Source organism: Rhinatrema bivittatum, chromosome 7 (genome assembly GCF_901001135.1).
Source record: "Rhinatrema bivittatum chromosome 7, aRhiBiv1.1, whole genome shotgun sequence".
Classification (NCBI taxonomy): domain Eukaryota; kingdom Metazoa; phylum Chordata; class Amphibia; order Gymnophiona; family Rhinatrematidae; genus Rhinatrema; species Rhinatrema bivittatum.
Genome location: NC_042621.1, coordinates 265,740,346 through 265,753,010, shown reverse-complemented (window position 1 = coordinate 265,753,010; position 12,665 = coordinate 265,740,346). Strand labels below are relative to the sequence as shown.

The window sequence follows — 12,665 nt, the reverse complement described above, 5'->3', positions numbered from 1 at the left end:
AAAACATTTTGTTTCATTTCATTTTCAGGCCGATTCAATAAACTCCACAGGAGAGCCGGCGCTCCGAGGCGAGCACCCGCTCTCGACGCGCACCCAGGCACCTCTCCTGGGTGCGCGATTCTTTATTTCAATTAGGGCCCGCAGTAATATTAGCGGAAGCAGTGGCTGTCAGCGGGTCTGACAACCGACGCTTAATTTTACCGGTGTCTGTTGTCAAACCCGCTGACAGCCATGGGTTCGGAAAACAGACGCCGGCAAAATTGAGTGTCTGTTTTCCAGCCGGAGGGCAAATTTTTTCTGCTTTTCTGTACACCTTTCCCGGTGTTGTCCCTAATTAATGCCTGCCTTTGGGCAGGCATTAATTTCTGAGAGTAAAATGTGCGGCTTGGCCGCACATTTTACTTTCAGTATCCTGCGGGAATAACTAATGCATTTGCATGTGATGAGCGCTTTTAGTTTTGGGGGGGTTGGCCGCGCATTTTACTTTCAGTATCCCGCGGGAATAACTAATGCATTTGCATGTGATGAGTGCTATTAGTTTCGGGGGGGGGGGGGGGGGGTTGGCTGCGCATTTTCCACGCGCTATTACCCCTTACAGTAAAGGTGTAATAATAGCGAGTGTAAAACGCATGGTCAAACAGGGCCGAGCGCACCATTCTGGATCAGCCTGCATGTTTGTAAAACAAAATGAACCTGGAGACGTGATGACTAGCTAGTGAGAGGACATCCTGAGCAGACCCTCAACATTTAAGTTTTCTTTTTGAAATTTGGACCACCTACTTTTTGAGACTTTTTTATTTTGTTTCTTTTTATCCTCCCTACTTTCTTGAACTACTATTTTATGTGATTGCCTAGTATATGGACAAATTCGTCATCAGGAGAGTTCCTGAAATGACCAAAGTCAAAGAAAATGCTGACAGATAAGGCAAACTTGCTTTGGAATCTCCAGTGGTTAAGATTACAACTTAGGAGGAGATCATCAAAGAAATCTCAATGGAGGTCTTTTTGGAGCTGGGATCTTCATGAGCCAAAGCCTTGCTGAAACTAAGTGCAATTTTATTTTGTTATTTACCTGTGCTTAATGTAATAGGGATTTATATTTGCAAAAGATTGTGCCTTGTCTGTTAGAAAGGGGCAGATATGAAATTGAAATCTGAAAGAGAGCTATTTTGTCTGCTTTCTAGGGCTAAGAATTAAAAAAAGGATAGCCAGCCCTCCTAGCTACTGTTTATTTCCCTCCCTCCCTGCCCTTCTACTCATCCACCCCGGCTTTATTTTCGTATATACTCTTCCCTGGTCTCCTAATAATTAGCTTAAATTACCTCATCCCCAATTACTTAGTAGTTCCTTACAGCCTAGATATTGCTTGTAAAATTTGGTTTGCATAATCTACCTATTAATCTTTACTGGATAACACATACTTTTAGTTCTTAGTTTGAATACCTATTAAAAATCTTTGCTAGGGACTAACCATACCTTACCTTATCTTTAGGATTTTAATTAATCAGAGAGAATGGCTTTAATTCAATGCAACAATTGTGGTGCTTATGTCCCAAGGCCTATCATTTGGAGAACCGTCCCTTTTGCCTTCAGCTGTCTAAAATTAAAATGAAGCTGATCATCTAAGGGAGCAACTGGCCAGGATTCAATTAACCCCCCCCCTTCCTTGAAACATCCATCTGTCACCCATCTCCCACAGCGGTTACGGAATCCCAGGAAAAAATGTTTTACAGTGGGCTCTGGTAGAACTAGACAAGTGACAATCAGGCACCCATCTTCCCTAAGTTTACAGCAACCTGTACCTCAACCCCCACTCTCACAGAGTTCTCAGTCATCCAGGATTCAAAAACCAAGAATCAACTGGATAACAGTAGGTTCTGGCAGAATAAGACCTGTGATGGACATGCGAAGTGAAAATAACAAAATCAATCAGCTCAAAAAAAACAGAAAAGGTTCCTAGGAAGTGCAACATAGCAAGGGAGAAAAATTGGAAAGCTACGACTACAAATGCTCGCTGTTTAGCCAATAAAATCCCAGACCTGCAGGCCTTAATGGTGGAGGCAGACCTGGATATTATTGCCGTTACGGAGACATGGTTCACGGATTCTCATGACTGGGATACGGCCATACCGGGCTATAACTTGTTAAGGAATGACAGAAAGGACAAAAAAGGGGAAGGAGTAGCACTTTATGTCAAAAATAATATCCAGGCAACTGAACTGCAAGGAAAGTAGGGTAGAGAAGAAGCATTATGGGCCATCCTAAAAAAAGATGATGGTACATCCATTTCTACTGGAGTGGTGTACAAGCCTCCAATTCAAACAGAAGAACTAGACAGAGATCTAATCAAAGACATTATAAAGGTGGGAAAGACGGGGGATGTGTTGATTGTTGGTGACTTTAATCTGCTGGACTTGGATTGGAGAATCCCTTCTGCAGAATCTAAAAGAAGTAGAGTGATAGTGGATGCCCTGCAAGGCGCTCTGTCCAAATGGTAGTGGAACCCACGAGGGAGGGAGTTATACTTGACCTAATGCTCACTAATGGGACTAATGTCTCTAATGTCCAGGTGGGTGCCCACCTCAGCACCAGTGATCAAACAGTATGGTTTGATATTGCAAATAGGATCCGGAGAAGTGTCACAAAGACCTGAGTTTTGAACTTCAAAAAAACCAGACTTTGTAGAAATGGGAAAATATCTGGAGGCAGAACTTGAAGACTGGGAGAAAATAGGAGAGCTCGAACAACAATGAGCCAAACTAAAAGAAGCAATTACAAAAGCAACAAATCTGTATGTTAGAAAAGTAAACAAAAATAATAGAAATAAGAATTCAATCTGGTTCACAAAGGAGGTGGCTGATGTAACAAAAGCAAAAAAAGCAGCTTTTAAGAAATATAAAGAATCCCAAAGAGTAGAAATTAGGGAAGATTATCTGGTGAACTGAGGGAGATGAAAAAAAGTAATCAAGAAAGCAAAAAGTCAGGCAGAGGAAAGTATTGCCAAGGACATAAAGCAAGGTGACAAAACATTTTTCAGATATATCAGAGAAAGGAGAAAGGTACATTGTGGTATAGTGAAACTGAAAGGGGATAAGGATCAATCGGTCGCGAGAGATGATGAATTAGCAGAAATATTAAACAAATACTTCCGTTCACTTGTTATCAAGACTGTAGAAGGGGTAGAGTAAATGAAACTCCATTTATGGAAGATAATGTATGGGAAGAGCTAAGAAAACTGAAAGTGGACAAAGCCATGAGCCTGATGAGGTTCACCCCAGAATACTGAGGGAACTCAGAGATGTGCTGGCGGGTCCACTGTGTGACCTGTTCAATAGATCCCTGGAAAAGGGTGTAGTGCCTAGTGACTGGAGAAGAGCAGTGGTGGTCCCGCTTCACAAGATTGGGAGCAGAGAAGAAGCTAGAAACTACAGGCTAGTTAGCATCACCTCGGTGGTGGGAAAATTAATGGAGACTCTGCTGAAGGAAAGGATAGTGAACTATCTACAATCCGGTGGGTTGCTCGATCACAAGCAGCATGGATTCACCAGGGGAAGGTCCTGTCAGATGAATCTAACTGATTTCTTTGATTGGTTGACTAGAGAACTGGATCAGGGAAGAGCGCTCGATGTAATTTACTTGGATTTTAATAAAGCTTTTGATATGGTCCCACATAGAAGACTCTTCAACAAAATGAGAAGCTTGGGAGTCAGCTCCAAGGTGTTGGCATGGATTACAAACTGGTTGATGGATAGAAGACAACGGGTGATGATAAATGAAACCTACTCTGAAGAGAGAATGGTATTAAGTGGAGTGCCACAGGGATCGGTGTTGAGATCGGTTCTGTTCAACATCTTCGTGAGCAACATTGCGGAAGGGATAGAAGGTAAAGTTTGTCTATTTGCGGGTGAAACTAAGATCTGCAACAGAGTGGACACGCCAGAAGGAGTACAGAGAATGAGACGGGATTTAAGGAAGCTGGAAGCGTGGTCGAAGATATGGCAGCTGGGATGCAATGCCAAGAAATGCAGAGTCATGCATCTGGGGTGACGTAATCTGAAAGAACTATGTACGTTGGGGGTGAAGGGCTGATGTGCACAGAGCAGGAGAGATACCTTGGGGTAATCGCGTTTAACAACCTGAAGTCAATGAAACAGTGTGACACGGCGATAGCCAAAGCCAGAAGAATGCTAGGCTGCATAGAGAGAGGAATATCTAGTAAGAAAAGGGAAGTGATAATTCCCTTGTACAGGTCCTTGGTGAGGCCTCACCTGGAGTACTGTGTTCAGTTCTGGAGACCGCATCTCAAAGGAGACAGAGACAGGATGAAGGCGGTCCAGAGAAGGGAGACCAAAATGGTGGGTGGTCGCCATCGAAGGACTTATAAGGAGAGGTTGAAGAACCTGAATATGTATACCCTGGAGGAGAGGAGAAGCAGGGGTGATATGATACAGACCTTCAGATACTTGAAAGGTTTTAATGATCCATGGTCGTCAACAAACCTTTTCCATTGGAAACAATTTAGTAGAACTAGGGGTCACGATTTGAAACTCTAGGGAGGAAGACTTAGAACCAATGTCAGGAAATATTTCTTCACTGAGAAGGTGGTGGATGCCTGGAATGCCCTTCCGGAGGAAGTGGTGAAGACTAAAACTGTGAAGGATTTCAAAGGGGCATGGGATAAACACTGTGGATCCCTAAAGGCTAGAGGATGGGAATAAATAAGAAAAGCTTAACCGGCATGGAGCAGCAGTTACTACCCTTAACAGAGACGTGGGGGTAACCTGCACAGAGCAGCAGTTACTACCTTGGGAAGCTTGCTGAGCAGACTAGATGGACCATTTTGGTCTTTTTCTGCCATCATTACTATGTAGACTTTCGAACATGCAGTCATTTGAATATGAGAATTGGATTACATATCAACAAAATCCAGGTGGCTGAAAACCACATCTCCCAACAAGAAATTAGTTCTGCGGATATGCAGGCTCAAATTTCCCAGCTCCTACACAGCAATTCCATTCTGACCAAGAGTGGAGGACTTGAAGAATAGATCTCAGAGAAGTAATATCAGAGTTGTTGGCGTTCCAGAATCGGTGAAGGAGGCTGGCCTGGAAGAGTTCTGCAAAAAGTAGCTTCCTGACCAGCTAGGTTTGCTCACAAACTGATCTTGATGCTGACGGAATGAGTGCCCAGGCTGGGAGCTTTTAAAGAAAATGCTACAAAATCTAGGCAAGTTATTGCTAAAATTTAATTTTGCTGATAAACTGGCAATCATGGTGGCAAATCAGAAAAGAGATCTCAACTACGAAGATAATCGCATTCTTCTGTTTTCAGACTTTTCAACAAAAGTGATTGTGGATTGTTGGGAGAATATGCCTTACTACTCTATTTATGAAAGGAATTCATTTTAAGTTGCAATTTCCCACCAAAATGAAGGTTACTTATCAAGGTTCTACCACATTGCTTACTTCTAAAGGAGAAACCGCTGACTTTGTAAATGGATTCTAGTGACGGATTCTATTTGTTTCTCAATTTTAATTGACTTTTGGGAGGTTTAAAAGAAGAACTCTACATCACTGTTTATTCAATTTTTTTCTCCTTTCTATATTTTTTTGGACCTCAAGATGTCAACAGCATTGCAGAAAGATGACACAGATTGTAGGGGACTGTTGAGTGTATTCCTGTGCTCAGTTTATGAGGTGTCAACGTTGTTCTTACTTAAGATGGAATCAAGGATGGTAATATGAATTGATTTTATGAACTCTTCCTCTTCTTTTATATTTTCCTCTCCCTTTTGTTATATTGGAGAGACATGACCCTTTCTTTTGGAACTAAATATATGCAGTAGACAGTTTTTCTTAGTTTAGCTTTCCACATAAGCTGGTATTATTGCTCATATATTGATTTTGTGGAGAGGACCAGAAGGCTCATATGCATACCTTACCCAGCAGCACTGGGAGAGGACTCCAGAGGTCACTGAAAGCTATCCAGGCTTCAGTATCCACAGCCCCAGCTTCCAGCAACCCCCAAATCCCTTGCAGTAGAAGAGGACCGGAATGCACGCACCTCAAAACCTATCATAAATTTACTACAAGTTTGATATAGAAGGAATTTAATTCAAAACAAGAGACAATAAGATGAGTAAATTAGTATAAGTAGACTAATTATAGTGTTTTGAGGGTCACTGAAATACACATATAAATCAACAAAGTATATTAGATTAGCTTTACATTCCTACTCCCTTAGAAATGTTAACTCAATAACAAATCAACAAAATTAAGATGCAAATAGCAGTCTAGCAGCGAGAGAGGCTATCCAGTCTTTTGCACTGAGTGCCCCATAAATTATTATCTCCCAGTTGGGAAGAGATTATATGTGTGCACTCAGGGAATGAGTCCGATCTCTGGATGCTAGAGTGGCAGACCTGGAGGAGCTAAGGGAAACAGAGATATATAGGGGAGACCTTCAAGGACATAGTAGAGTACCTCCAATCTGGCAGCCTCTGCGCTGCCTTAGAGGAGAAAGGTCACCTGGAAGGAGATCACAAGCTTGATGAGGCAGAAAGCAATCCTGTAGCTAGGACCTGACCTCAAGGTGATGTAGTATTCTCTTAAACAGAGGATATGTCTTTGGGGGCATGTGCCCAAGAGGGAAAAGTTAGAACGACCACAATGGTTGATGATTTGATTATTAGGAATGTAGATAGCTGGGCAGTTAGTAGACCTAAGGATTGCTTGGAATCTTGCCTGCCTGGTGTGAAGGTAGTGGACCTCATGCATCACAGACTCTTTTGGAAGACAAGGATATACTCGTCTTTGGAATAAATTAAAAGTACGTGCAAAACAGTGGAAGAGTAGCTTAGTGGTTAGATCAATGGGCTGTAAACCATGGAAGCTAGTGTTCAAATCCTATTGCCGTTCCTTGTGAACTTGGGCAAGTCACTTCACTCTCCATTTTCTCAGGTACAGATTTAGATTGTAAGCCCTCTGGGGACAGAGAAATTCCTACAGTACCTGAATGTAATTCATTTGAAGTGCCCAAAAAAATCAGAATCTAAATCTAATAATAAAAATAGGATATCATCCCACTTGGTAGATGTCTAATCAAGAGTTGAATAGTGTGAATGCTGTGGTGTGTTGAGATGTGATTGTGGCTCTGGTTGGTATAATAGTTTGACTTGTTTGTGTGGGGTGGTCTGGTGAGATTTAAGTTGGGTAGGGTTGATTCATCATAGTTTAAAAATTCCAAATTGCATGCAATGGTATGCATTCTACTTATGAAACCTGTTTAATTTTTTTTTTTATTACTATTCTGGTCATATATCTGCAGTAATCTTATAAATGAAAGTAGAAAAAAAAGACAAAATGAAATGAAAGAAAAACAATGTTGTTCATGTTTCATTTTCCTCACTGTGTAGCCACAAGTCCCTGCCTATGCTCCCCACCACTCCTTGACTCTTCCTAAAAAATTTAAAAATTTAAAGCCCCCTTGAGCCTGTTCTCACCCCCACCCCCACTCCCGAATACCACTTACCCTATCATTGGTCTTTAAAGTCCAAATGGGGCAGAAACAAGCCTGAGTTGCTCCTCTCCTGCCAGGTTGGTATTTTAAAATTTCACTGGTGAGCTCCATTTTGTCGTATAGACATACAAAAAAAAGCACCTGTACAACAAAACGGTAACCCAACAGGGCAGGATTGATTGGGGAGGAGGGGCCACCCTGCCCCAGTTGGAGTTGACCAATGATGAGGTAAGAGGCATCTGGGGGAGTGGGTATCTTGAATTTTATTTTAAATGTTTAGGTGCTGAATTTTTTTCAGCAGAGTAGAATGGGAGTCCTATTTTGTTTTGGGGGTTCTCCCCATTGATATTGTTTATTTCCAATAAACGAAGTGAAACAAAATAAACTATAAACGAAACAAAAAACAAGAAATGAAAAAAATGTAAGTGCACACATCCCTAATAGACCGTATGAATCTTCTTCAAACTTACATTACCTTCATAAGGAAAAGCTCTTCCCAAAATCGGGGGTTTGACTTAGTTGGATCCTCTCTCTGAAAAAAAGAACAGATAACCAACTTTACCACTCTACATATATATTTAATTTAAAAACCATCAAAAACTGAAAAAGAAATCACATATACAATACAAATATTGCATTTGATTCACAAAGCATCTATTGTTTATATATTCTTGCAGAAAATTCCCCAAAACAGAAACTATTTTGGTTGTCTAACAATACTCAGTCCTTCTTTCAGGTATATAATACCTCAACTTGTTATCAATAATGTCTGCCTGTCCGCAATGCAAAAACACAATGGAATTTTCTCTTTTTCTTTCGCTTGTACTGGGAAACAAAGCTAGTTAAAAACCAAATGTACTGGAATTCAGAGTAAAAAATGGAAACCCACGAAAAATCATATTAGTGTCTTATTTTTTTGACTGCACTGACTGTCCTGCCTCCAAAGGCACTGTCCTGATGCCGCAGCAGCTTGTCTGTTTCTTTTACTAATACTGTTGTTAGTCCTGGGGGAATTCTTCGCTACTGCGGAGTGCAGAATTTGTGCAGAATTCCCCCCTGCACAGAAAATAGCAGAGGAGACCCCGGCATGCCGTGAACTGAGTGCGTCCCGCATGTGTCGCAGGCCACACTCTGTTTGCGGCGAAGATGAAGGCTCAGGCACTTCATTCGCGGCGAAATGGAAGGCCCCTTGTGCCGTGAACGGAATGTGCTCCGCTCGTGGTGAAGATAGAAGGCCCCGGATTAGAGAGAATGTGTGTGTGGGTGAGAGAGTAGGAGGGTGCGAGAGAGAGCATGGGAGGTAAGAGAGCGGGGGGGAGATGCTTGAGTGTGGGTTTCAGAGAGAGGGAGCCTATAGGAGGAGATTGTGAAGGAGTGTGTATGTGTATGTGAGAGATTGGGAGCTCATGTGTATGAAAAAGGGATTATATGTGAGGGTGCTAGGCTGTGTGAAGGGATTGTGTATGTGTGAGACAGAGGCGGTGTGAACGGATGCATGAGAGAGAGACATAGGTAGCCTGTGAGAGGATGTATGAGTGTGAGAGAAAGGGAGCTTGTGTGGGTGTGTATGCAAGAAAGAGGGCCCTGTATGAGGGGATGTGTGTGTGCATGAGAGAGTGAGGGAGCCTGTATGAGGGTGTGTGTATGCGTATTAGAGAGAGGGAGCATGTGTGTGACAGAGGGAGGGACAGAGGGAGCCTGTGTGAGGGGCAGTACTGAGAACAGGGTCAAACTCTGGGACTGGCAATAGAGTGGAAGGGGTTGAGCCTAGAGGTGGAGGGGAGAGATACTGGCAGGTGGAGAAGTTGAGGCCTGAGAGGGCAAAGTGGCCAGGGGAGTAGGGAGAGCGAGTGGAAGGGACACTCTTACAGTGAATTTCTAGGGAAATTCTGCTCAAAATATTTAAAATTCTGCATCTTTAAGTAATAACTTTTTTCTGTATTAATTTAAAATGTAATTACTTAAAGACTACACACAACCACAACAGAGGGAACACTATTCAAATCCACATTGCCAAAGATTTTTGAAAAGAGTAATAAATCATTTCTTTATAAGGAAGACAGTATCAGAAAATTGTGCTTATGATTGTAATCCACTGTCTCTCGCCATGCAGTGGGCCGCAGGCAGTATCAGCCTTTAAAGCACTATCGATTTTATCATTTATGGTCTCCTCCAGAGTTGTGAGAGACTGTGTACACCCCTTTGGTGAGTTTTCATAATTGATCTTTGAAATAATATTTATGCGATCTGTTAGGGTGGTGGGAAGTAATAGAAAAGCAATATATTTATATTAATATATATGTGAGTGTTGGTTAAAAGTGGTTTAAAAGGTGTGTTTGTGAGTCAATCTGAGTAAGTGATGTTTTGTCATTTTGTTTTTAGGAATAAAGAATATTTGGCTCAAAGTGTACAATACAGTATACAGAAAGTTTCCATGATGAAGGCTTTTTAGCCGAAACATGGCCCATGTCGGGTAAAACTGTAATGAACATGAATGTGTGGGTGCAACTGTAATGAATAGGAACGTCTTATTCGGCTAAGTATTCCTTTTTTTATCTTAAAAAATCAAGATTAGAAATATAAGAATAAAAATTTAGATGCCATAGATAGAGTTAATAGAGCAAGAGTTTTTTTCTAATAAATAATTAACTATTTTTTGATATATGAAATTATTATTAAGGAGACAGTAAATGATAAAATTGATAGTGCTTTAAAGGCTGATACTGCCTGTGGCCCATTGCGTGGCGAGAGACAGTGGATTACAATCATAAACACAATTTTCTGATACTGTCTTCCTTATAAAGAAATGATTTATTACTCTCTTCAAAAATCTTTGGCAATGTGGATTTGAATAGTGTTCCCTCTGTTGTGGCTGTGTGTGATAATTATTACAAAGACGAGGGTGCTTCTGTGGTTTTTTGATTACTTAAAGACTGTTATGTAAATTGTGTTATTTTGACCAATATAAAGTTTGCAGAATTTTGCGTTTTTGTGCGCAGAATTTTACATTTTTTGCACAGAATTCCCCCAGGAGTATGTTATTCATGCGTTAACCACCAGTTGGCAGTATAATAGTAAATATAGAAACTGCAGAGTGTAAGCCTACATGTTCACAGAGTCTACTGAATTCAGTGCAGCAGGCTCTAAATGGTTAACTAACTGAAAGCAGGGGTATGTGGGAGTTGTTCTTGATTTGTGGGGGGGCGGGTTTCTAGTCGTCTCTGGTGAGTATTGATCAGACTTATGTGAATCAGCAGCTAATCTGGCCAATCCTGCATAATTATTTTCATTTTATCTGTCCTTATTTCTGTGGTCCAGACTACACTGGTCATTGTAATCTTCAGTTTTTGCACAGTAAGACTCTGTTAATTATTCTGTTAATAAAAGTTTGGAGTTGATGAAGCAGACTCCTGTGTCTGCGAGTAAGGACAGAATTAAGCTATCTGTCAGGCCAATACAGTAAAGCGCGGCCGCAGTTACCCCGTTTTTAACCCGCTGTGTACTCACAATTTGGCCGCGTAAGTCTAACCCGCGATTCACTATCTGTTTTTACCGATCCTTACCGCTTCTTTTACTCGACGCATATCCCTTTCCGCCCGCGGCATGTATATGTATGTAAACGATCCGATTAGCTATTCCCTCCCATACAGTAATGTGCGCCCCGCCCCGACTATCTCCTTTTTAACCTATCTTGCCGCGTCTTTTACCTGCTAATTTACCGCCTACCCTGACCCTGGCGTTAGTGTGGTTTCACACTAACGCCAGGGTCAGGGTAGACGGTAAATTACGAAATTTCACAGTCCCAAACCAACCCAATCCAAGCGTCAGGCAAGCCCCAGCAGAGAGAGACGAAATTTCACAGTCCCAGACTAAACCAACCCAATCCAAGCCCCAGCAGAGAGAGACGAAATTTCACAGTCCCAAACCAAACCAAACCAACCCAATCCAAGCCCCAGCAGAGAGAGACGAAATTTCACAGACCCGGGCAAACTTTCCCCCAGCCCCCGCTCACCTGCCCTGGCCACGGCCACGCAAGTCCCCAGCAGCAGCAGTAGAAGGGTGGCGAGAGAGCGCGGCTTCAGCGGATCGGGCGCTCCCCATGCAAGGCGGCTTCCAGCAGCCCCGCCGGCGAAGGTGAATACACACACACTGTGACCTCAGACGTCCAGCCGGGCGCTCAGGTCAAGGCATGCGTTCATGCGCCTGCTGCCTTGAGCGCCCACATTGGACGTACAGACGTGCACGTATTCACCTTCGCCAGCGGGGCTGCTGGAAGCCGCCTTGCATGGTGAGTGCCCGATCCGCCCCGGGCTGCTGAAGCCGCTCCGTCTCTCGCCGCCCTTCTACTGCTGCTGCTGTGGGCTTGCGTGGCCATGGCCAGGGCAGGTGAGCGGGAGCTGGGGGAAAGTTTGCCCGGAACTGTGAAATTTCGTCTCTCTCTGCTGGGGCTTGGATTGGGTTGGTTTGGTTTGGGACTGTGAAATTTCGTCTCTCTTGCCCATCCGAAGGAGGGTGCTTTGTTGCACTCCCTGCCTCCGATCGCCGGCTGCTGGGGCTTGCTGGCACCGGGCGCTCAAGGCAGTGGGGTCTGTAGGAGAACCATCCACTTCCTGGTATCTGTCATTTCAAACATCATTTGAAATGACATTTGAAATGACAGCTTCTAGCGCACCCAGGATACTGTATAGGTGCTGTATAGCACCTATACAGTATCCTGGGTATACATATGTATACATATGTCTAGGATGGGCACTGAACGATAGTGTGCTACTGATGTGGACATAGCCCTTACTGAATGTGCTTTTACTCACCCCTGGAGAGGAATGTTTGCTTTTTCATAACAGAATTCAATATAGTCTGCTAGCCAGTTGGAGAGAGTCTGTTTTCTTACCGCAACTCCTGGTTTATTTTTGTCAAAAGAAACAAAGAGTTGGGTGGATTTCCTATGGACCACCGTGCGGTTCAGGTAAAAAGCTAGTGCATGTTTACAGTCCAAGGTGTGTAAGACTCTGTCTCCCTGGTGAGAGTGAGGTCTTGGAAAGAATGTAGGTAAGACTACTGACTGATTGATATGAAAGTCTGTTACCACTTTTGGTAAGAATTTGGGGTGAGTGCGAAGGACTACTCTGTCATGCAGGAACCTTGTG

The 12,665-nt window shown here is 42.8% G+C and overlaps 1 protein-coding gene across 5 annotated transcripts in view; it reads right to left on the bottom strand.

Annotated features, from left to right (window-relative positions):
- ARMH3 (armadillo like helical domain containing 3) overlaps positions 1–12,665 on the bottom strand; it is a 791,613-nt gene that overhangs the window by 753,990 nt on the left and 24,958 nt on the right. For all 5 annotated transcript variants that reach the window (XM_029610203.1, XM_029610204.1, XM_029610205.1 and 2 more), the window contains exon 3: positions 7,994–8,050. In XM_029610203.1, coding sequence (XP_029466063.1) covers positions 7,994–8,050 — 57 coding nt within the window. The remainder of the gene's footprint in view (positions 1–7,993; positions 8,051–12,665) is intronic.